Here is a 23,102-nt window from a genome sequence, read left to right as displayed (position 1 = left end):
GTTAAGTTATGTTTTAGGTGGGATATTATGAAGGGAAAAAGCATTAAACAAGACCAATTACCTTGATTTATTAACCTGTTAACACAGTTTAGCCCATTTCCCCATGAACTTGTACTTACAAGTTATTTGTTTGGACATTTGACAAAGTATACAAAAAAACTATAGATCTCCTGGAAGATTTGTTTTGTTTGGATGATTCTAGAGACCTATCTGATTATGTAGATATATATGTGTCAACAAAAAAATACTTATTAGTAACTTTATATGGGAGGGTTTGCTTTCGGCATGCTTCCTGGATGTAGGGGTAGGGACTTAACAGCCTCATGTGACAGGAAGGAAGTGAATACCTTTTATTTGGTTGTTTGCTTGCATGTCATTGAGAAATAAAACATGGATAACATCTAGAAAAATACTTACAAAAGGAAAATGACAACTATAAACTGTGGAAACTATAGTTGCCGGTGGGCTTAAATGGGTTAATGCTGTTACAAACCTACACTACCTTTCAACCTTTGGGGTCTGTAAGATATAAGACTTATTCCAGAAACAAAAAATATACTGACACCAAACTTTTGAATGGTAGTGTATACGACCTTCATTCTTACAATGAAAAAAAAGAGACATTTGGAAGATACTATGAACATCGCAGAATGGAAAATATTACACAGATGTCTTCTTTTAAATTTCTTCTGTTATGTAAATAGAACATCAGTGCAATTTATTATAAAAAGCATTAAGAGAGCAGTTTGCGATTACTTGCTCCTGCTGTCTGGATCTCATACTCCCATAAAGTTTTGTTTTGGAAGTCGATCTTCAGGCGGTACTCGGACCCGGACTGGAGCCCCTGCAGCCTGTAAAAAGACTGAGAGCTGTTCACTCTCTCAGAGCGCTTCCATGTGCCTTTGCCTGGACAGATACACACAATACAAATAAAAAAAAAACTTTTTTTTTTATTCTCTCTCAGTTACTGAAAAAGTAGAGGCACTAACTACCATACATGTAAGACTTAATAAAGCTGATACTTCCTATTTTGCTATTCAACAAACGAGTTCAATCATTCTTAATCACATCCTGTCCATATGGCACATACCGTCTTTTTTCAAGTAATGAATAAAGAATCCCACATTCCTCTGTCTTTCTTTAGATATCCATGTCAGGTTGACTGATGTCTCTCCAGTCGATAAACTAATGTTGGAGGGCGGAACTGTTCACACACACACACACACACACACACAAAAGTGAGACTTAGTCACCCTTAAATCTGGATGATTGTTCATTACACAAACTCAATTGTCCAAATAAAATTCAAATGGGCTGTGATTATGTCAAGTTACTGTCAGGGTTTGGGTAGAGGGATGAGGCGAGGATTCAATGATGCAGAGAGAAGGGCTCTTTAATAGTAGTAATAATAAAATAAACAAACAAAAACTACCCCGTAGGGGAAAACAGACAAAACTTGACTGGCAAGGCAAGGCAAGAAACGATGTGCACAGACAAATATTTGATGACGAACTAGCAACCAGACTGCAAACACAAGGACAATAAATAGGGAGCTAATGATGAGGGAAAGAGGGAACACATGTGGGGAAAATTACATCAATAACCAGGTAACAAGATGGGAGGGGTCAAGACAATTGACGAGAGCACAAGGCACATAGGAACTAAGACAAAAGCCATGTGCTCACACAAAACAAAAACACAAGCACATGGCCAGCAAACCAATCGCAAGCCATGTGCTTGAATTAGACAAACACACAGCTAATGAGCAAGACAGCACGTTACCACAATAAAACAGAACATGGAGCGCGAGTGTCCGGTCCCCGACACGAAACCGAAACTCAGCAAAACATGAGTGCCGGGATCCGAACACCACGTTCCAACAAGAAACAGGACACGCAGACAAGAGCGCACGGCTCGAGCAGTCTCGAAGCCGCGCGCTCACATGAAAACAATGACATGAGGAGAGTATCAGGGCTCTGTCACAAAACCATGAATAACACTAGACTGAAGTGACAGAACCCTGACACTAGCCCCCCTCAAAAGGGACACCACCTGGCGTCCCTAACGAGGAACACCCAAAGACAAAACAGGAACATGACAGCACAGGCATGGCAACACAAGCACGGTACAAAACAGAACACAAGACATGGAAATCAAAAAACAGACAAAATAGGGGAGGGAGGGAGGGAGGGAAGGGAGCCCAGTCAACTAAAAACCCAAACAGTTATTAAAAGGGACCAGGGAGGGGCGGGAGAGTTGAGCCAAGGAGGCTCAGGCAGTCCAGGAGTCCCAGCAGTGGGCCAGGGTGGAGCCGGAGAGATGAGCCAGCGAGGATCTGGACTAACAGGAACCCAGGCAGACCACCAGGGCGGAGCCGGAGGAACGAGCCAGCGAGGATCTGGCCTAACAGGAACCCGGGCAGACCAGCAGGGCAGAACCAGTGGGAGAGACCAAGAGGACTCCGGCTTAACAGAAACCCCGACAGACAACCAGGGCGGTGCCGGAGGAACAGACCAGCGAGGCTCCGGCCTAACAGGAACCCCGGTAGACCACCAGGGCGGTGCAGGAGGGACAGACCAGAGAGGCTCCGGCCTAACCGGAACCCGGCAGAAACCCAGGGCGGAGCCAGAGGGATGTACCAGCAAGGATCCAGCCTAACAGGAACCCCGGCAGATAGGAAGGGCAAAACCGGCAAGGCACTCATCAAGGGCAGAGCCGGCATCAGGGCAGGGAGCTTAGATAGAGCCGGCAAGGCACTCATCAAGGGCAGAGCCGGCATCAGGGCAGGGAAGTTAGATAGAGCCGGCATCAGGGCAGGAAGCTTGGGCGGCGTCGGCAGGGCAAGGAGCTTGGGCGGCGCCGGTAGGGCAAGGAGCTTGGGCGGCGCCGGCAGGGCAAGGAGCTTGGGCGGCGCCGGCAGGGCAAGGAGCTTGGGCATGACTGGAATGGCCTCCAGGCCAGCAGTGGGCTCCTGAATGGCCTCCGGGCCATGTGGGATGGAGGAAGCCTTTCTCCTCCTCCTCCGTCTCCGAGACTGGGGCAGTGCAATGTCGTCGGCCACTACTGGGGGCGCTGCAGCCTCATCAGGCACCTCTGGGGGCGCTGCAGCCTCATCAGGCACCTCTGGGGGCGCTGCAGCCTCATCAGGCTCCTCTGGCATTGGCGGGGCAGAGCCATTACTCTTCTTTCCCCTCCTCCGTCTACGAGAGTGAGGTGCTGCAGTCTTTTCGGCCACCTCTAGGGGTTCTGCAATGTCACAAGTCACCTCTGGGGGTACTGCAGCTCCTTCATCCACCATAGGGGGAACTGCAGCTTTGACGGGCACCACAGGCAGCACTGCAGCCTCCTTAGCTGGGGAACGTGCCACGAACTCCACAAATTCACCAAACGACAGGTGGTCCAGCCCCCTCATTCTCCACCAGCTGAGAGGCTCATCAAGGGCGTAATTAAAGAGGTCCTTGAGGGCCGCATCATTAAACTCCAATCCCTTTTGCAGTACAACTGAACTCCAGGGCAAAATCCCTCACACCAGTCCCTTGTTGATGGAGAGAGATCAAGGTCTTAAACTGGAGCATGCGCTGGTAGTGGGGGCTGGAGAGAGTGGAGGCTGGTGGACGGTGCAAACCCTTCTTCCGCTGAGTCCTCATACTGGCTAGTTCGTACTGTCAGGGTTTGGGTAGAGGGATGAGGCGAGGACTCGATGCAGAGAGAAGGGCTCTTTAATAGTAGTAATAATAAAATAAACAAACAAAAACTACCCCGTAGGGGAAAACAGACAAAACTTGACTGGCAAGGCAAGGAAAGACACTATGTGCACAGACAAATATTTGACGACGAACTAGCAACCAGACTGCAAACACAAGGACAATAAATAGGGAGCTAATGATGAGGGTAACGAGGGAACACATGTGGGGAAAATTACATCAATAACCAGGTAACAAGATGGGAGGGGTCAAGACAATTGACGAGAGCACAAGGCACATAGGAACTAAGACAAAAGCCATGTGCTCACACAAAACAAAAACACAAGCACAATGCCAGCAAACCAATTGCAAGCCATTTGCTTGAATTAGACAAACACGCAGCTAATGAGCAAGCTCATAAACCGTGTGTTTACACAAGACAGCACGTTACCACAATAAAACAGAACGTGGAGCGCGAGTGTCCGGTCCCCTACACGAAACCGAAACTCAGCAAAACATGAGTGCCGGGATCCGAACACCACGCTCCAACAAGAAACAGGACACGCAGACAAGAGCGCACGGCTCGAGCAGTCTCGAAGCCGCTCGCTCACATGAAAACAATGACATGAGGAGAGTATCAGGGCTCTGTCACAAAACCATGAATAACACTACACTGAAGTGACAGAACCCTGACAGTTTCCTTTTAGTTTCAGTGTGGACACATAAATTACTTCGCTAGAATTGTGTCGCATTATGTCTGGTTAGGACAAAGTGTCTGTGGAAACATCTCATATATCATGTGGCTATAATTTAGAGATCAGTAAAATGTTGGACCTCCATCCAGAGTTGTAGCTCCCTCCCTGATGATTGGCAGTCCTTCTCCCTTAGCAGTGAAGCCTCGCAGGTAGAAGCGGTAACGGCTGTGAGGATCCAGCTTTAAGCTGAAGTGAGACACGACGTAGTCACTAATCTCGATCATTTGCATGGGACTGTCTTCTTTATCAACTGCAGAGAAATGGGGGGGGGGAAAGAAAAACTATTTTGAACATTGTTTAGTGGTTTTTAAAACTAGTTGTTTTAAAATGTAAACCAAGCACGTGCTGTGCAGTTGCTATAGTGCTGGGTTCCTCAAATCTGGTCCTGGATGGCCACCAGACTGCAGAGTTTAGCTCAAACCTTGATCATAATCCCTTAACTGTGATTTTCTAGGGATCCTGAAGACCTTGATGAGCTTGCTAGGGTTGGAGCTAAACTCTGGAGGGCAAGATTTGAGGAACCCTGCTATAGTGTTTGGAATGGTTTTCTGATGCTTAATGTTCACTGCTTCTAATACTCTTGATGAGAATTGTTCAACGCACCTTGTTGATACTTTAATGTGTATCCTTTCAAGACACCGTTCGGCTGGGTGGGTGGAGTCCAATGCAGTGTAATTTCTGTCTCTGATGGGCTATCCAGCACTAAAGATGATGGAGGACCAGGTACTGAAAAAAAAATGGATGACAGGATTTGAATCCCTCAACTTTCTTCATCTATTTTTACTTTTTGTCTCTCAGTTTTTCATTTTTACCTCCTTCTGGAGTGTGGAAAGTGAGGGGGTCAGACTGGGGACCTTCTCCTTTATTGTTGAAGACACTCACAGACAGTGTGTAATGGGAGTATGGCTGCAGGTCTCCCAGAACCTTCCTCTCCTCATTACTGTCTGTTATCACAAACGAGATGTTCCTTGGCTTACCCTCCCTAACACGCTCTCGATTGAGGTGTCTGCTTTCTGGGCCATAGTGCATCAGATAAATCTATAGGGTGCATAATACATAAATTGTCAAAGATATTTTACATCTAACATTTTTCAGTTTTTGGCTGAGCTTAACACAGTACAGTATATTACCTTGTAACCCTGCAGACGACCTCTCACAGTTTCTCTGTTTATGGGCGCCCACGTCACTACAATTGCAGTGCTGTTGATCAATTCCACTGCCACATTCATAGGGGCCTCAGTTGGGTCTGACAGGAAGAAAGAGCACATTAGGATTAACATTAAGCTAAATTCATTGTTTAATTGGGGTGAATTGAGATGCATAACCTTACAGGAGGATTCACAGAGCAGTAAAAATATCAAACAAGACCAACTCACAGTCCTCTCCAGAGTATCCAATAGTGGATTTGGGCTCCGGACCTTCTCCCATCTCATTAACAGCTTGCACTTTAATGTCAAAGGCAGAGAAGTTGCCCACATCTGTGACGGTGAAGGGTGGAGAGGTCATGAATTCGGTGTGCCAGGATGGACCGCTGCCCAAAACTTTCCTCCACATCACTTTATAGCGAAAACCTGGGCCGTTGAAACTATGTCTGTCCATTTCCTGCAAGAATACAGATTCAGTTTTAGGCCAAACTGTATTTTTCTGTGAACAATGAGAATTTCAAACATTGACAATTGGGACTTGCATAGTAGGGGGACTCAATTTTTAGTCAGTTTCTTTACCCTAACTGTTCAAATGAACCGTTTCACTAAAATGAATCAGACCTTCCATCACTGCATATGAGTGAGATGACCGTGAAATTACATTTGAACAGATTCGCTAGAATCAATCAGACTTTTTTTTTACACTACATACACTAGAATGAATCAGATCTGACAATGCTACATACAACAACTGTAAGCACGAGTTGTTGTTAAGTTAGTAGCGTCAATACTTTTTTAGTTAGATACTTTCCAACACAGCTTACAATATAATTGAATATGATGGCTCCTTTTGGAAATTTGTCATCTATTTTGGAGCTTAACAGTCCTATCTCCTGTTCACATTTTTTTTTTCCTGTTTACAATATCTTTTGTTCCATGGGGGGAAAATTCATACAGGTTTGGAACAACATCAGGATGAATACATGATGACAGAATCATTTCTGGTCTCTTTAAAATGCTGAATTGTGCAACTCACCTTCCATGTGATGACAAGGTTGCCGGGGTTGGTGGAATCACTGCGCACTCCTTCAGGGTTACTGTCTGGAGCTGTAGAGGACAAATCATAATTTAGTGCCAAGTTGTTCTAACATGGTAATAAAACTGTCACTTTAAATCAGCCACATGCTGAGAGAAGATACAAGCACAATTCCAAAGTGTATTGCAATGAATCAAGGGACAAACCAGTCTTTTCTGTTTTAAGTCTATGTAAACATGCATATGTGCACACGAGCAGTGTAACTTACAAGCAGCTGGTGTGAAAAAAACATCCGTGTACATGCTCGGGTCACTCTTGCCGATGTCATTGATAGCGATGACTCGGAAACGGTAGGAAAAGAAGGGCTTCAGGGAAAGGGTAGTTCGCTGATTGTTGCCTGACACGCGGCTTAGCTCCTCCCATTCTTTTCTTTCATATTCAGTCTCAAACTCAATCAGATACTCTAGATACATAAACACACACATATACAAATAGAATAGGAGGAAATGTCACTGATTTTTAGAAAAGACTGGCCCCCCAAAAAGTATTTAGACACTTCAGTTGCTGCCATGTGATTGGTTGATTAGCAATTTGTGTTACCGAGCAATTGAACAGGTGTACCTAATAAAGTGGCTGGTGAGTGTATGTGTGTGTGTGTGTGTGTGTATATATATACTGTATTTGGCTGAAAAAAAAAGTGCTAGGAAACGTGTTAGTTTTGAGAAAATCTGGTATGATATTGGTTTGATAATTTGTTTGTGAACGCAATGACATTTATACATATTAAATGTGGCGTAAGTGTCCAATTTAAAGGGGGACAAAAAATCAATAAGCATTACAAAAAAATTAATATGCATCTCATACTGACTGCATACACTTAAACTGTTGCCTAAACAGGGAAACGTTTACGGTACCTAGCACAGGGCTATTGTGATCATCTCCAGGTGTCCAGCTGAGAGTCACACTGCGATCTTTAGGTTCTGTCATCTGTATTTGGGTCGGAGAGTCTGGTCGGTCTGGTGAATGAGGGTTGACAAAGAGGTAAGGGTAAGATGCTAGTAAAAACAAGCCATCTATGGTTTTAAAGGTTATTTCTTGAACATGCCTACAGCAAAATGTGTCCTTCTGCCCTTTCTGTAGGTCACATTATCATACAACATGCAATACACATATAGACATACAGATCCAGACACATAAAATGGTTTAGAAATGGCCATATTAGAGAACAGGCAGATTATAAAGTTACCTACCAACGATAGTGATGGAGCCACTCGCTTCAGCCATATCCAGAGTGGTAATGACTTCACAGGTGTAAATCCCTCCATCCTCTTCTTTGACCTCAGGTATTATGAGGGTGGATTCATCTATCATGTACCTAAGACATGTATGTATTTATGGTCAATGAAGTTAATGGATCATGTTGTATTGCTTAAACTAAGCCTTTTTGAAGCATTCTGAGGAAAAAATAAAGGTATAAAAGCATACTTGTCAGAATCTGAGGATTCTGTGAGCTTCTGTCGGTTCTTCCTCCACTGGACTTGAGGGGTGTCCTGCCTGGAGTCCACCTGGTACTCGCAGGTGAGGGTAGCAGGCATCCCCCGCTGGATTCGCAGAGCCAATGGAGGTTTCACAATGACTGTCTTATCTGAGAGACAGACTTTCTATTAGTATAAAATATCTTAATTTTAAATGAATTTTTTTTCTTTATATTTGTCTTGTGTTTCATATATATATATATATATATATATATATATATATATATACATACATATATATACATACATATATATATACATACATATATATATAAAAAATCCACAAGATGATGTAAGATAAGAGACTTTAAGAAAATAAATTGTCTATTATATATATATATATATTATCCATTTTCCTTGTTGTAATAAAAGTCTCTGTACACTTAATATTAGTATTTAATAATATTTTGCATAGATTCTGTTCCTTGTATATGGATATTAGAACAAAAAAAAAAACTCTGAAATGGAGCCTTTTCTAAATATGGTGTGGAACTCACTGAGTACATCCAGCTCAGCAGTGATGGTGATTTTACTGTTGCTAACAGTGCAGGTGTACTGGCCGCTGTCATTGAGGGAGGCGTTACTGATCTGTAGAGAGCCATCGGGTAACTGGCTCATCCTTGAGTTGGCTACAAGAGCATCCCAGGTCTCACCCTCCCTGTGAACGCACAGAATATTCATTTTAGCCTGTTCAAATGGTAGCAGGCATGTTTTCCCCGAAATGTTGATTATTGAGTATGATTAACCCATATTCCCAATGGACTCCCAACAAAACTGCTAACCCCCCCCCAACCCAAACACACACAATACACCAATAATCAGAACAGCCGGCCAGAGCAGTTCTGGCATATGAGGAGGGGACACCCCACAGGATAGAGTCTGTCTCACCATGTGACATTGGGCTGAGGAGAGCCAAAGGTCTCACAAGCCAGCTCAGTCGTCTGTCCCTCTGCCACAGAGTACATGAGACCATCTTCTGTCAGAATCTGGGGAGGCAGTTCTAGAGAAACAAAATGAAAACATTAGAAAATGTATTTAGTCTTTAGAATTCTCAGAACCAAAAAGAATTGTGATTGGCTATGCAATTAAGTTCAGGTGGTTGGTAGCTATGCTGTTGCTAAGGTGTTTTGAGTGGTTGTTAGCATGTCACTATGTGGTTGCTAGGGTAGTTTACAAATACATCTATGATATTCTGGTCCCTGTATTTTGCCTTAGCAAGCACCACAGCAAAAATAGCTTTTTAGAGCTGTCTTTGGAAATTCCCTTACCTATAACATAGACGTAGGCATTGATGAGGATAGATCCATGCTTATTGATTGCTTTGCACTGATAGACTGCAGTGTCACTGAGTTCCACATTCTTCAGAGTGAGAACGCCATGTTTCAAGCTGCGTCTAGGGTCTGGGTCAATATCTACGCAAAAAGACAGCTCAATATGTCAATACAAGACCATATACCAATGTCTCAAACAAAGATTATTCTACATATACAAACAAAATATACAGTTAAGGTACAGTTCACCCAAAAACGAACATTTTGTCAATTTATTCACCTACATGTTGTTTCACATATGTATTAGTTTCTTCTGTTGAACAGGGAAGATGATGTTTGGAAGAATACTAGTAATCAAAAAGTTGCTGGTAGCCACTGGCTTTCATAGTATTTTTTCCCTACTATTGAAGTCAATGGCTACCAGTAAATATCTTATTTTGTGTTCAACAGAGAAAGAAATTCATGCAAGTTTGGAACAACATGAGGGTGACTAAAATATTTTTGGTGAACTATCCCTTGTGGTTTTATGAATTAACTTTGCTTCAATTCACATACCCATTGCAGTTCCTTCTCAAAACCTAGTGTGAGAAACCCCACATTAAGAAATGGAATGTGTCTTGACTGAATAAATTACCAGTAAGAAGATTTCCATTGATGCTCCAGGTGACCTCAGGGCTGGGAATACCGTCAGCCTTACATTCCAGTTTGACCGTATCTCCCGGGGCGTACAGTTGGCTCTCAGGTTTTTTAATCCAATATGGGGCAGCTTTACCAACACAAAACACAAACAACTAATTATGAAAGGTCTCAGCCAACAGTCATATGCAACCCGTTGATTTTCTCAAGTTCACACCCCACATCTAATTCTAAATCTGAAGAGGATATGATGTGCCAGTGTGAAGCATACAGTACCTTCCACACTGACTCTGTAGGTGTGAGTGATTATGCCTTGCAAATTTGTGGCAGTACACTGGTACTCTCCACTGTCAGACTCTGAGATGTTCTTAAAGCGCAGAACTCTATCAAAACTATCTTTGGATGTGCGGGACTCTGACAGGACTCCATCCTTCCTGATCCACTGGACTTTGGGAGAGGGCCTAATAAGTGAGAGAATAGGATGTAAACACACCGGACGATTTTAAAGGAAGTATCTCTCAAAGACACACAGTCAGAGTTGGTCTCACTTACAGGCCCTGAACAATGCACTCCAGCTCCAGGTTTTGGCCACTGAGCACCAGATAGGAGCTGTGGGAGCCGGTGGGTCGCATCATTTGTGGCCTTCTGTTACGCACTACTGAGTTAGCTACAGATACAGATAAAGACAGAATCATTAAGGGAAATGAAGAGAAAGCATCATAAACAATTACAGCTGCAGTAAGTGTGTGTTCACACATGACTAAGACTGGACAAAACAGCTTAATATCTATTTTTCAGGCTTTTTATGACATTGGACAGACAAATAGGGAGGCAAACATAATGAAAAGTGAAAGAACATTGGATGGATGGATGGATGGATGGACCAAACAAAATAAAAAATGGATGGATGGATAGATAGATAGATGGATGGATGCATGGATGGATGGAGAGCACAAACAAAATGATGGATTGACAAATGAATGGATGGATGGCTAGACAGAACTAAAGTGGATGGATAGATAGATGGAACAAAAGAAATGATGGATGAACGGACAGACAGAACAAAAGGGATGGATGGATGGATGGATGGACAGAACAAAAGAGATGACTGACAGACAGATTGATCGATTGATATGTATTTAGAAAAAAATCAATGTCTTGCTCTTTCTCTTCTGTTCAGGCCAAAAGTTTTTCAGAAACAGCTGGTTTGGTTGGTCAAGGACAGTCAGCATTTTCTGCCTTGATGCTTACAGGGGACAACAGTGAGTTTGATGGGCTCTTTGAGGACGATGATGCGCGCGCTGGGGAACTGCGTGTTGCAGGTGTAGTCGTCTCGACTGTCTGCTTCAGTCACATGAGAGAAGTACAAGTTTCCATCACGACCCTGAATCACACGATCGTTTTGCTGAATGTGCCGCAGCTCTAAAAGAAAAAGATGTAGACACAGATGCATATATGTAGATATTGCTGAGATATGACTCATGTTTAACAGGGATAAACCAGGATATAAAGAGACTAACTCTTGTCCATCCAGTGGATCACCGGAGCCACAGTGCTGTTAGGAGGATTACAGGGAAGGACCACACTCTCTCCTTCATCCACCTTCTTCGACACCTTCTTCTCCTTCTGTAGAGTGGGAGTGTCTGAAAGAGAACAGAGAATAAATTTAAATTACAGTACCGTTTAAAAGTTTGGGATCTTTATAAGATTATTTAATGCTTACAATGGCTGCATCAAAAATAAAGTATAGTCATAATACGGTTAAATATTATTACAATTAAAATAACGGTTGGCTATTGTAATATATTTTAAACTGTAATTTGTTCCTGTGATGAATTTTCAGCAGCCATTACTCCAGGCTTCAGTGTCACATGACCCTTCAGAAATCATTCTAATATGCTGATTTGGTGCTCAATGTTATTGTCAATGTTGAATGAAAACTGGTGCTGCTTAATATTTTTGTGGAAAACCTTATACAGTTTTTTTTTTCTCAGGATTATTTTATGAATAGACAGTTCAAAAGAACTGCATCACATGATTATAAATACCAAATCTAAAACATACAAACTTTTGACTTGAAATATAATAAACTTAAACTGAAATAAAATAAAATAAAATATAAAGTAAACTTTTTTTTAATTACAGCTAGTGCCATCATTTCTCATTTTCATTTACTTCTCATTTTCATTAACTTTATTAACTTTATGTACTAAAATAACTAACAATAAAACTTATACAAAATAATAAAATAAATGATGAATGGATGGACTGACAGAAAAAAAATAAATGGATGGATGGTTAGATAGCTGGATGGATGGAACAAAAGAAATTATGGATGGATGGATGAATAGAACATCGAAATGATAGATAGATAGATGGATAGATCAATGAATAGAACAAAAGAAATAATGGATAGATTGATGGATGGATGAATAGAACAAAAGAAATGATGGATAGATTGATGGATGGATGGATGGATGAATAGAACAAAATAAATGATGGATTGATGGATGAATGAATAGAGCAAAATAAATTATGAATAGATGGATGGATGGATGATGCATGGATGAATAGAACAAAAGAAATGATGGATAGATGGATGGTTGAATGGATGGAACAAAAATTGATTTACAAAATAAATAAATACTATAGCCATATTATATATATAATAAAAATGGCAACAACAAACAAACAGCTTAATTTTAAGCTAAACATTTAGCTATAATTAAAAAGAAAACAGAAAATACAAAATTAAAAACTAATAGAAACTATAATATCTCAATGATACTAAAATAACAAGTAGCATTCATTTAAAATATAAATCTTTTGTTGTCTTTATTTTCACTTTTGATCCTCACTATCCTAACTTAATAAAAGTATTGATTTCTTCTTTTTAAACTTTTTGCTGACTTTAAACTTAAATTCTTAGACATGGAATGGAAAGATTGAAAATTACAATTTCACAATTTCAGATACATTTTATCCTTGTGTGCTAAGTAGCTAGCAACATAGCTGACATTATTCAGGAGATCAGTTTAGGGGAAAGTTACTTTTAAAAGTAATGCATTACAATATTCTGTTACTCCCTAAAACTCCCGTTACTTAGTTACTTTTTATGGAAAGTAGTGAATTACATTCCTTTTGCATTACTTTTGTGTTACTTTTTAAATCTGAGCAGAGCTTGATTAAGTTCTATTTATAGCAAATGTACAAGCCCTTTCACACCAAAAAGTGTAATGAATAAACCTCTAAATTCTCGTCTGTAAGGTAGAACGCACAAGAAGAAGGTTCAACATTCTTTAGCAATAAAAAACAATGAAGCACAATTATTAGTCATTTTTGCTTATTAGTATGGTTGAACTGGATCATCAAAGGTCAGCAGCAAAGACACTTGTTAATAAAATGGGATTAGATACATTTGTGTAATTTAACATATTTAATTATTGCAGGTTTGTGTCAAGTTTGCATTTCACTGTTTTAATTCATTTTGATAAATACAAAATCTGTTATTCTGTGAGTGGGATGAATTAATGCACATTTACATTTAGTATAGAACTACAGTAACATCATGTTCACATTACACCTCTGTACTTCCGATTTCTCCCAATATGGGGACAGGAGACTTGTCAGTCAATAAATGGGAAAACAAAGTAACTGCCATGACTTTTTTGAAAAAGTAACTCAGATATTTTCTTGTAAATTTAAATGTAATGCGTTACTTTACTAGTTTTTTTACTTTTAAAAAGTAATCTGATTACGTAAGTCGCGTAATTTGTAATGTCTTACCCCCAACACTGCAGAAGATGCCTTAGCTTGAAATCATATGAAATAGGTGTGTGAAGACGTGCATATTAATGTAGCCAGCCCCAGCTGCGTGTGGAGTTCATAATATGTGGGCTATTGTTAGCCCCGCTCATGCTGAGTACTCTCACTTCCTGCACATATTAATCCCACGAGTGGCCGTCCCCGCTGGCACACTTACACAACTCTCACTGGTTTCTCAGGTAACTGTTGTCAGGGAAACTGGTAGAGAGGTCGGGATAGAGGAAAGGACACCGCTAGATTGCTAGATAGCTAGTCAAAACAATAGTTTTGTTGTTGTTCTTAAGTACAAAGTGCCGCTCGGTGTGTTTGATAGCTAATTGGGATGCAATCTGAGATTTTTATTCGTTCTGGTATTCTTTGAACTGCTAGTGTGACTGGCACAAACAATGAGCTGTAATTTTCCTCTTAATGTCATTTTGTGTGTATGACACAACAGGGAGCAAGGGGCTTGATTTTGGGCTGTTATCTGCTGTGTGCCAGATTCTCTACAGAAAACTCACTGCATGTGGTAACGTCCGGATATCAAACAGGCAATCATAAGTGTGTCGCTTTATAAAGCTGCAGTAATGAGAGCAACTTACTCTCTGTGACAATACGAGCCTCGTTAGACAACGCCGTGCCGAGATCATTAGACGCGTAGCAGTTATATCTGCCCTGGTATTGATGAATGGGTCCATCTTTGGCTGTCAAAGAAAAGGTCCCAGAATCTCTGGACACAGAGAGTTCAGGGTCTTTAGAGGGGTCAAACTCCACACCATCTTTCACCCAGCGGAACCTAGCAATAGTGCAAATAAGAAATACATTTCAGTAATGTTTTTACATAATATAGAAAAGTAACATCCTTCAATTAAATTGCTATAGTGATCAAATATTTTTCCCTTTGAAGACTAATAATAAATTATCTCAAAAAACTGTTCAACAGTTTGGTGTCAATAAGATTTTTGTTTTTTTAAAGCAATTAATACTACTTTCCAGGAAGGATGCATTAAAATGGTCAAAAGTAAAGATAAATACATTAATAATGCTGCAAAAGATTTCTGTTTTACATAAATGCTGTTCTTTTGAACTTTCTGTTCATCTAAGATATTAAGCAGCACAACAGTTTTTAGCAATGCTAATAATAATAAGTTTCCTGAGCACTAAATAATAATATTAGAATGATTTCTGAAGGATCGTGTGACACTGAAGACTGAAGTAATGGCTTTGCCATCACAGGAATAAATTACATTTAAAAATATATTACAATAAAAAAATTCACTTTTTCAACAACAACTTCAAAAAACTTTTGCTTTGAATTGTAATAATAGTTTTTATATAGTATTTCTGATCAAATAAAAGTTTTGAGATTTTATTCAGAAGCATTAAAAACTTTTGAATGGAAGTGTATATAATGCACAAAAATAGTATCCATAATACCTTATATGTAATACACCTTAATTATATATATATTTTTCTTGTATTGTAACTTTGGGAACAATTATTTATGCAATATATAAAGCATTATATACCGTATAGGCTTCAAGTAAACTGTTATCAAATTATGTAACGTGTTGCTATGGATACTAACGTGGGTGGGGGATTCCCAGTTGCCTCACAGGTGAGTGTGATGTCATCTGCTGAAAAGGTGGTGACAGACTCTGGTTGGGCGGTAATCACTGGGGGGCTTTTCACTGTGGAGAGAGTACACAATCACACACCAAACATTCAATTATCTAGTTACATTTCTGTGCAGTTAGCAATGCAACACCCTAAAAATAGAAATAGACATCTATTTTCACAGAGCTATAATAATTGCCCATTTGTAAGTCACTTCAGATGTGGATAAGGGAAGGCAAATTAGTCACAGTAGTTAGGCAGCCTTCCTGCTGACCTGCTGTAATCACATGACACCACTATTCAAAACAACTTAATGATCTGCTGTGCCACTGACTTCAGTAAAGCTTCCCACTAAACCTCAGCAATGTTCTGAAGCAAGTGCCCCTGAATCTTACCAATGCACACACTCAATTAGTTCCAATTGGCATATGCAGGAAACAGAATATCATGCATGTCATTAGAAACTCCCAAGTGAAAAGAGGGAAATGAAAAGTGCAGTGTAAAACATGACGATTAGGTGAGCCTGACATGTTCTTTCTAAATGTCGGTTGTTTTACGGATGAGTGGCCTGTGAAAGCATGGGAGAATGGGAAGAAACTGAGACCAGATAGTCAGACAGCGGGAGAATAAAGCATTAGTGATGTAATCTACGGACAGAGTCACTGAGGCTATAAACAAGTGCTTATACTAGACACATAACAACACTGATGTTTAGGAATGGGTAGAGTGATCCTCACTATGCAGTTTAATCTTTAGTCTGTCACATGCATGACTAGAAGGACTGGCTGTTCATTTAACTTTATGAACGGGAGCTTTTTTCAAACACCCTTTGCTTAAGTACAGATGCACCAGAGTACATGCTAAACTGAAAAGACTATGTCTGTCTCTATAAATCATATCTGTCTGTCTATCTTCATTTTATTACCAAGAACAGGTGGACAAGGAGTAAAAAAAAAAAAGAAAATATTAAAAAAGGACATAGTTTAAAAATGAGTGTAATCACTGATGATGGACCAGTTTATGGATCCCTCGTGCCTCTACAGAAGAAAATCATTCATTTTAAAAGACTCATGCCTTAATGCAGCACCCTTGAATTTTGCACAATCATTCCCACACTTCTAAATATAACAAACAAATTTCTCAGCTGATCAGTTCTGGCTGTTGCTGCATGCAACAGAGTCTTCCGTTATTGGAATGAGCTAGTACATGCAAAAACATATTTTACATGCTAGAAATACTCACAGTCTCTTATTTTGTCTATCCATTGAGTCAGCAAGGGGGAAAAAAAGACATCTTTTTAGATTACAGTTATGCACATTGACAACATGCACTCATGTTTTACACACTAGTAACATGTAGAAGCATGCACACATATACATAAAAAACACATAAACTGTACCTTTATATCTATTATTCCTAAATACAAAACCCTTCATCTAACCCAAACCTCAACAGACGGCTTTGGCATTTTTAGATTTCTTATTTTGATACCATTTATATTTGTCTCATTTATGAAACTTTTTTTTAAAATGAGGATTAGATGTTGAATTGATTTGCACAGTTCTATAAATTATATATATGTATATGTATGTATGTATGTTTGTACATTTATATTTTCTATTCCATAACAAAAACCATTTAGCATTTTTAGATTTTCATTAAGACATTAAATGTTTATTAGGTTGCTTTCCTCATGAGATGGTTCAGGTTTTACTATCCTCGTGAGGACATTTAGCCCCACAGTGAAGACAAAACCTGACCACACACAGACTGCATTAAGCCTTTTTTTGTAATGAAACAAATGTTTGCGCTAGTATGATTACACTGTTTGAAAGCAAAACAAAGAAAACGTGTGATGCCAGCTCAGACACCTGGACTATAGATCAGCTGGCCAACAAGAGGCTCACCAGAGATAACAAGATCCTGGCAAAGCAGAGCTAAACTAAACTCCCTATCTAGCTATTTTCCTTGACCTTTAATATAGGTGTAACTCTTCACTGTCATCTCATTCTGGTGCATTTCTGTTTTGCAGTTGTTATCATCTAGTCTTTCTCCTCTCCTCTTCTTTTGTGTGTGTATGTGTGTTTGGAGGGGCAAGAAAGAGATACTCTGATGTACTGATACATAGCTGCAATCTTAAATTGCAGATGCACAATAATAGCAACAAACCCAGTGCTGTTTATAGCTTTAGGAAGCTTGTTCATTCTGCACTTTTTAACTCACATAGACTACCTTTAATTATAAAAATATACCATAGGAAACATTATAATACTGCAAAAATCAATGCAAATTAAAAATAAATAAATAAATAAAAACTTGACATGCACATGCATATTGAAGGCAATGTAAAGTCCTGTACTCACATTTGGATGGGATGTTGATGGTGGCATTCCCAGGCCTGGGGGCCATGGACAGCAGGAGGAGAGGGAGCAGGAGAGCACCACATCGTCCCCTGCTGCCCACCTGCTGTTGTATTGTGGCAGGCATTGCACCCGCTGACAGGCACAAACACAACGGGCAGGAAAATCTGCGATTATCCCAGTCAGGGAAGAGCAATCTTCACTGTTTCTTCTTCCTGTATGTTTTGTCTCAGGTCACTGTCCTGATGCACTTTAACTACAAGAGAGGAGAGAGAGGGAGAATGAGAGAGAGAGAGAGAGAGAGAGAGAGAGAGAGTGAGGGAGGAGCAGGAGGGGGAGACCCATGTGTGTAGAGGAAAAACATTCAGACCTCCACATGGCCCAGGACAGAGGGAAAGAGAGGGATGGAGTTCGGGGCACAGTAAAAAACAGAGGTGCATGATATGTTGTGACCATACAGTAAAGCAAATCATAGAACATAGAAGCCATGAGTTTGATTCCTTGGGAATGCATGAATTGATTTAAATCTAACGTACTTTTAGGGATGTAACGATTCACTCAATAATTTTGAATTCACGGTTCGATTCAATTCACGATCTAACAAAATGAGATTTGAGACAAATTATAAATGAAATGTCCTTTTATTATTGTTTGGACAAAATGCTGCACGTTTCTTTGTGAAACTGAATTATAACACTATATACTAATATAGCACTTGCACATTATTGCTCTTTTGATGGTTTTGATTGCTTCTCATCATTTGTAAGTCACTTTGGATAAAAGTGTCTGCTAAAAAACTAAATGTAAATATAATGTAAATGTAAATAACAAAACTTAATTGAAAATTTAAAACAAACCCCAAATCAAATAAATAACACAAATAAAATAAATCTCTTTATATAAACAAAATAAGACTTTGTGCGCTTTCCATTTAAAATGAGAGGCAACCACTGCATTTTAATCATGATCCAAACAAAGATGCTGCATACATGCAATATGAGCAGTTTTTAATCTAAATTAGAATGTATAATTTCACAAATTTGAAGCAAAAACAGATAAGCTGACTTCAGTTTTATGAAACTATACTACGTAAAACATATCTGAAGGAAACAGACACAGATTCACTCTTCACTGCACTTAAGCGTTTCTGGTTTACACTGTAAACAAAACAGTGCTGCAGTTATGCTTTTTAATATGCATTATATAGAGACAAGATGAAAAGAAATATAAGACAGTAAGTCAGTGAATGTATGTCTGCTCAGACATACATTCATATAAACTCCTACCCTTGTATCGCGATTTGGTTGGCATCTCAACCGATTTGAAGTGTTGCATATTTTAATCAATTTCCAACCGACTCGCGTTTAATCGTTACATGATTACATTCCTGGTACTTAAAGCAATGTAAGTCGATTTAGTTAAAAGCATCTGCCAAATGAATAAACATAAATGTTAATACCAGTGAGTCAACTATTACCAAATTTAAATAGGTGGTACCGTGGTAGAGGGATGGTATCAGACACTATACTATGGTGCATTATCAAATTAATGTCAGGTACCATGACATTTACAGTAGGCTACACTGTACTCCAGAGTACTTTAAAGAAGTCCAGCAGCCATGGTAGTACCTTGTTACTTTTGTTGGTTAAGATTAAATTGTTTATACAAATATAATTAAAAAAAAAAATTATTTACTACTATCAGTATATAATACGTATTCGTACATTTATACAGCTTCTATGTATTATATATATATATATATATATATTTTTTTTTTGCTATTATTGATAGTAATAGTAGTAGCATTAATACTATAATAATAATAATAATAATAATAATATTTAAATGATCACTTTTGTATTTGTTTCTTTGTACTACTTCTGCTACTACTAATAAATATAATTGTATCTGATATAGGCAGAGTAATATCTTTTTACTCGATAAAAAGTATTACTATATACTCTACATATAAGATATATGCTTAAAAGTTAGTATCAGCTAAATCTTCTATATCAAGGCACTTCATTACTTAAAGTGGCCAGTCTGGCCACTTTTTCCTAGAAGACTTAATACAGAACAAGATATAATACATTCAACTGATATAAATACCAGACATCATTTTACAGATAAAGTGACCGTAAGTGCAAGCACATGGCAAAATGTCCTTATCGCAATCACAGATCCACATTCATCTTATAAAGCAATTTACTCAATGGATTTCCTCAGCAAGATCTCAGAAGACCTTAATGGTCAGGTTTATTGATATACTGTATAATGATAAACTGAGGCTGGTGTAAGATGAATATAAAAATGGCTGGGTCTTTTTGAGGACCCTCTTTAAAAGAGAAGATAAGCATCTATTAGAGCTGCTATCGCTCACGCCACAGGCTTAAGAGATACTCTGCAGGAGGAGTTCTCCATCTGTACTAGGGCCTGCCAAATGACACCACAAAGTACTATCAGTACTATCACTGGATCAAACAACCGTCTTTTCTCTTTCACAAGCCTTGATCACACTACTGTACAAAAAAGAGCTCCCAGAGGACATGTGATAAAAACTTTAGACAGAGAATGAGGATGAAATGCTGGATGAAATGAAGTGTTATGCATATCTTTAACTGGGCACTGCTGTACCCTACTGGTGCCAAACCCTGGAGCTGAGTGACCTTGGAGCAGAAGGAAAGGTTATAGGGGGGTAAAGCAAATCTTTCACTCTCCCACACCCTTGCACACACTTAAAGTCATCCTTGCTGAAAAGACCAGCCCAGTATAGCATGAATTTCCAAGCCGTTTCATGTAGGTCTGCTGTGGTTTGGTTTAGCTGGTGGACAAGGGCTGGATCACAGTTCCACAAGGCCCCAGGCAACCTCCCGCTCTCTCGTGAAGCCAACAAGGAAGTGACTAAAACTGCAATTCATCGACTGGCCACTGGAGGCTGGCTGCGAAAGGGAGTCAATCCCATAGACTCCCCATGTTAAAATGCCCAACTTTACAGCAGAAAAAAACATGTTTACAGCTTTGTTCAGAAAATTATTTCATTCAGTTCTGCATAATTAAGGGTGTGGCCACTTGAGTGACAAGTGGATTGCCACTGATGTCATCGCTGTGGGCATGGTGGGTGTGGTTTCAACGACCAGCTCCCGCCTTTTTTGCTCATTTTCGATTACCCCGGAGTGACACGGTGCCAAGATGGCGATGGCCCGCTCTGCACACTTTCGGATTCAAAAACGCTCTACGGTAACCTATAGGTGACCTTACGGACACTATGTCCATGTTTTTATACAGTCTATGGTCTCAACCCTCTTCCCTGACACTTCTGCTGCCCCTTAATCAACATAAAACAAATTGATACTATTTTATCAAAATTAAAAAATTTGAAAAATACAACACAAAAATGTATATTATAATTCCATGTAAAGGTGTGGTCACAAAAAAATCAATTGTCAATAGTGTAGCGATAAAAATATAAAGAAGTCACTTTTGAACTATTTCCTGAAAAAAAAAAAGTATCACCATGTCAGAATTGTAATCGTTGTTAATGTATTCAAGCAAACAAGGTAAATTTCTGTAACCAACTACTTGAACCCATTGTGAAATCTGTGTGGGAAAATAATTTATCAATGATATAAAATCTATTATCAAAAGTTGTATCAAAAATTTGCTGAAAATGTAACCTTAATTTTTGTCTTTTTATGTTTTGGCTAATAACTGATAAATGGGTTGATCTAAAATTCTATAAGTTTTGTTTAAATACATTAAAAATAAAACAAAAACTAAAATTTTAAATGCTACAAGTGAACTGAGGCATCACAACATTATAATGTACAGTATGAAATGCGGATATACATTTTGAGGTTTACTAGTGTTTTTAAAGATTAACTTTGAGTGAGCCTAGATGATGGCAGAGTTCATCAAATGTAAAAATAGAAAAAATAAGCATTCAAAATTACATATTCAAATATATGCCTATATATATATCTTATATCAACCAAAACCAGTAAATGAAAAACCTGATATGGAAGAAACTCACACATCCGTTATTATGGTCTTACTGCTAACAATTCCTTTGTGGACAAAGAAAATATTGCTGCTTAAAGCCTGACACCAACATATCAGCATCTAAAATATAACATGCTGATCTTTTCAACCCAGAAAAACTGTAGGAGGAGAAGTGATATTTAATGGAAATTTTTATAGCTACTGGAACATTTGACTCCCCCTTTGAGCCCACATAATGTTACTTACAGGTCACATATGGAAGAGCATACACAATGTTGGTGTAGCACCTCAATCCTGGATTACGTGGCTCATTAAGCACAGTCACCTTGAATGGGTGCTGTGCCTGCAAATCTCATCGTGATTGCAAAAATTAGAGTAGAGAAGAAAAGCAGAAGAGGAGCAGAAGGGCTGATAGAAGTTGACAGCTGAGACAGTAATCCCTTCCTCCATTAAATCACACAGCTGCCCAATCAATCAGTCACCTTTCCTCTCTTTTCGTCCTCTAGAATCAACAATATTGGTATGAACTGATCAGATGGGGAGGGGAATTGTCAGCAGCCAATTAGATGCCAGGTTAGCCTCTGTTGGCCTTTAACAAATGCCATCAAATGAAGACGAATTGAGTTGGGCCTTTACCGAACTGCTGAAGAGGTGCTAAGCATAGTCCGGTTAGCCCTGTCACACGGCTGCTCTGGAGGGAGCCAGCCGCCAATCAAGCTGGTGCCAGTAATGTATGATCAAGCAGCAGCCACTAACTAGGTGACTAAGTCAAGCATGACTGCTTGCAGGGAATAAAGGAAGAAGGGAGGGTGTGTAACCAAGGGGGAGCGTCACATATCCATGAAATGAGCTCTAGGCACTACTTGAACCCAAACATGCTGATAAGAACCTTGTCTATCACAGCTTACATGGCCTCTATTGCTGATGTGAGGGAGATTGACAATGGTCCGGGTCTCTCAGCGCCACTGTGCAGCTGTTAGTGATAGTATCTAATCCTGTCACCTGCCTCATTACCGAAGGTCGTAGACTAAACGTCATTAATGCCCTGTAGCAGAATAGAACCAATGGCAATTATGTATTTTCGGGAGAACAGATGTGCATTATAAACAAAACAAAACCATAAATAAACAATAATAAACATAGCATGCTTTCAGTAAAGCAGAGAATTGATGCATCATTATCATAAGCAAATTGTGTAATGTCAACCCCAATGGGAAAAACAAGCAATTATCTTTGCGAAATGGAGCATGTCACTCGCAGC

At 39.4% G+C, this 23,102-nt stretch overlaps 1 protein-coding gene across 4 annotated transcripts in view; it reads right to left on the bottom strand.

Moving 5' to 3' along the window:
* Positions 1 to 23,102, bottom strand: part of LOC132129795 (neural cell adhesion molecule L1-like) — a 63,295-nt gene that overhangs the window by 5,209 nt on the left and 34,984 nt on the right. For 3 of the 4 annotated variants that reach the window (XM_059541563.1, XM_059541562.1, XM_059541564.1), the window contains 23 exons: positions 17,846 to 18,098; positions 15,454 to 15,556; positions 14,468 to 14,661; positions 11,582 to 11,704; positions 11,313 to 11,483; positions 10,614 to 10,728; positions 10,338 to 10,522; positions 10,060 to 10,191; positions 9,423 to 9,566; positions 9,043 to 9,154; positions 8,652 to 8,812; positions 8,105 to 8,264; positions 7,870 to 7,994; positions 7,534 to 7,635; positions 6,888 to 7,082; positions 6,620 to 6,690; positions 5,815 to 6,040; positions 5,569 to 5,684; positions 5,251 to 5,476; positions 5,042 to 5,164; positions 4,518 to 4,688; positions 1,091 to 1,204; positions 757 to 906 (listed from right to left, as the gene is read on the bottom strand). In XM_059541563.1, coding sequence (XP_059397546.1) covers positions 757 to 906; positions 1,091 to 1,204; positions 4,518 to 4,688; positions 5,042 to 5,164; positions 5,251 to 5,476; positions 5,569 to 5,684; positions 5,815 to 6,040; positions 6,620 to 6,690; positions 6,888 to 7,082; positions 7,534 to 7,635; positions 7,870 to 7,994; positions 8,105 to 8,264; positions 8,652 to 8,812; positions 9,043 to 9,154; positions 9,423 to 9,566; positions 10,060 to 10,191; positions 10,338 to 10,522; positions 10,614 to 10,728; positions 11,313 to 11,483; positions 11,582 to 11,704; positions 14,468 to 14,661; positions 15,454 to 15,556; positions 17,846 to 17,969 — 3,343 coding nt within the window. In that variant the 5' untranslated portion in view covers positions 17,970 to 18,098. Of the gene's footprint in view, positions 1 to 332; positions 907 to 1,090; positions 1,205 to 4,517; positions 4,689 to 5,041; positions 5,165 to 5,250; positions 5,477 to 5,568; positions 5,685 to 5,814; positions 6,041 to 6,619; positions 6,691 to 6,887; positions 7,083 to 7,533; positions 7,636 to 7,869; positions 7,995 to 8,104; positions 8,265 to 8,651; positions 8,813 to 9,042; positions 9,155 to 9,422; positions 9,567 to 10,059; positions 10,192 to 10,337; positions 10,523 to 10,613; positions 10,729 to 11,312; positions 11,484 to 11,581; positions 11,705 to 14,467; positions 14,662 to 15,453; positions 15,557 to 17,845; positions 18,099 to 23,102 lie in introns of those variants that run through there. The other variant, XM_059541565.1, reaches the window with a different exon arrangement.

The sequence above is a fragment of the Carassius carassius genome, chromosome 46 (assembly GCF_963082965.1).
Source record: "Carassius carassius chromosome 46, fCarCar2.1, whole genome shotgun sequence".
Lineage (NCBI taxonomy): Eukaryota > Metazoa > Chordata > Actinopteri > Cypriniformes > Cyprinidae > Carassius > Carassius carassius.
Note: the sequence above shows the minus strand (reverse complement) of the source record. Positions and strands in the feature narration are given on the sequence as shown.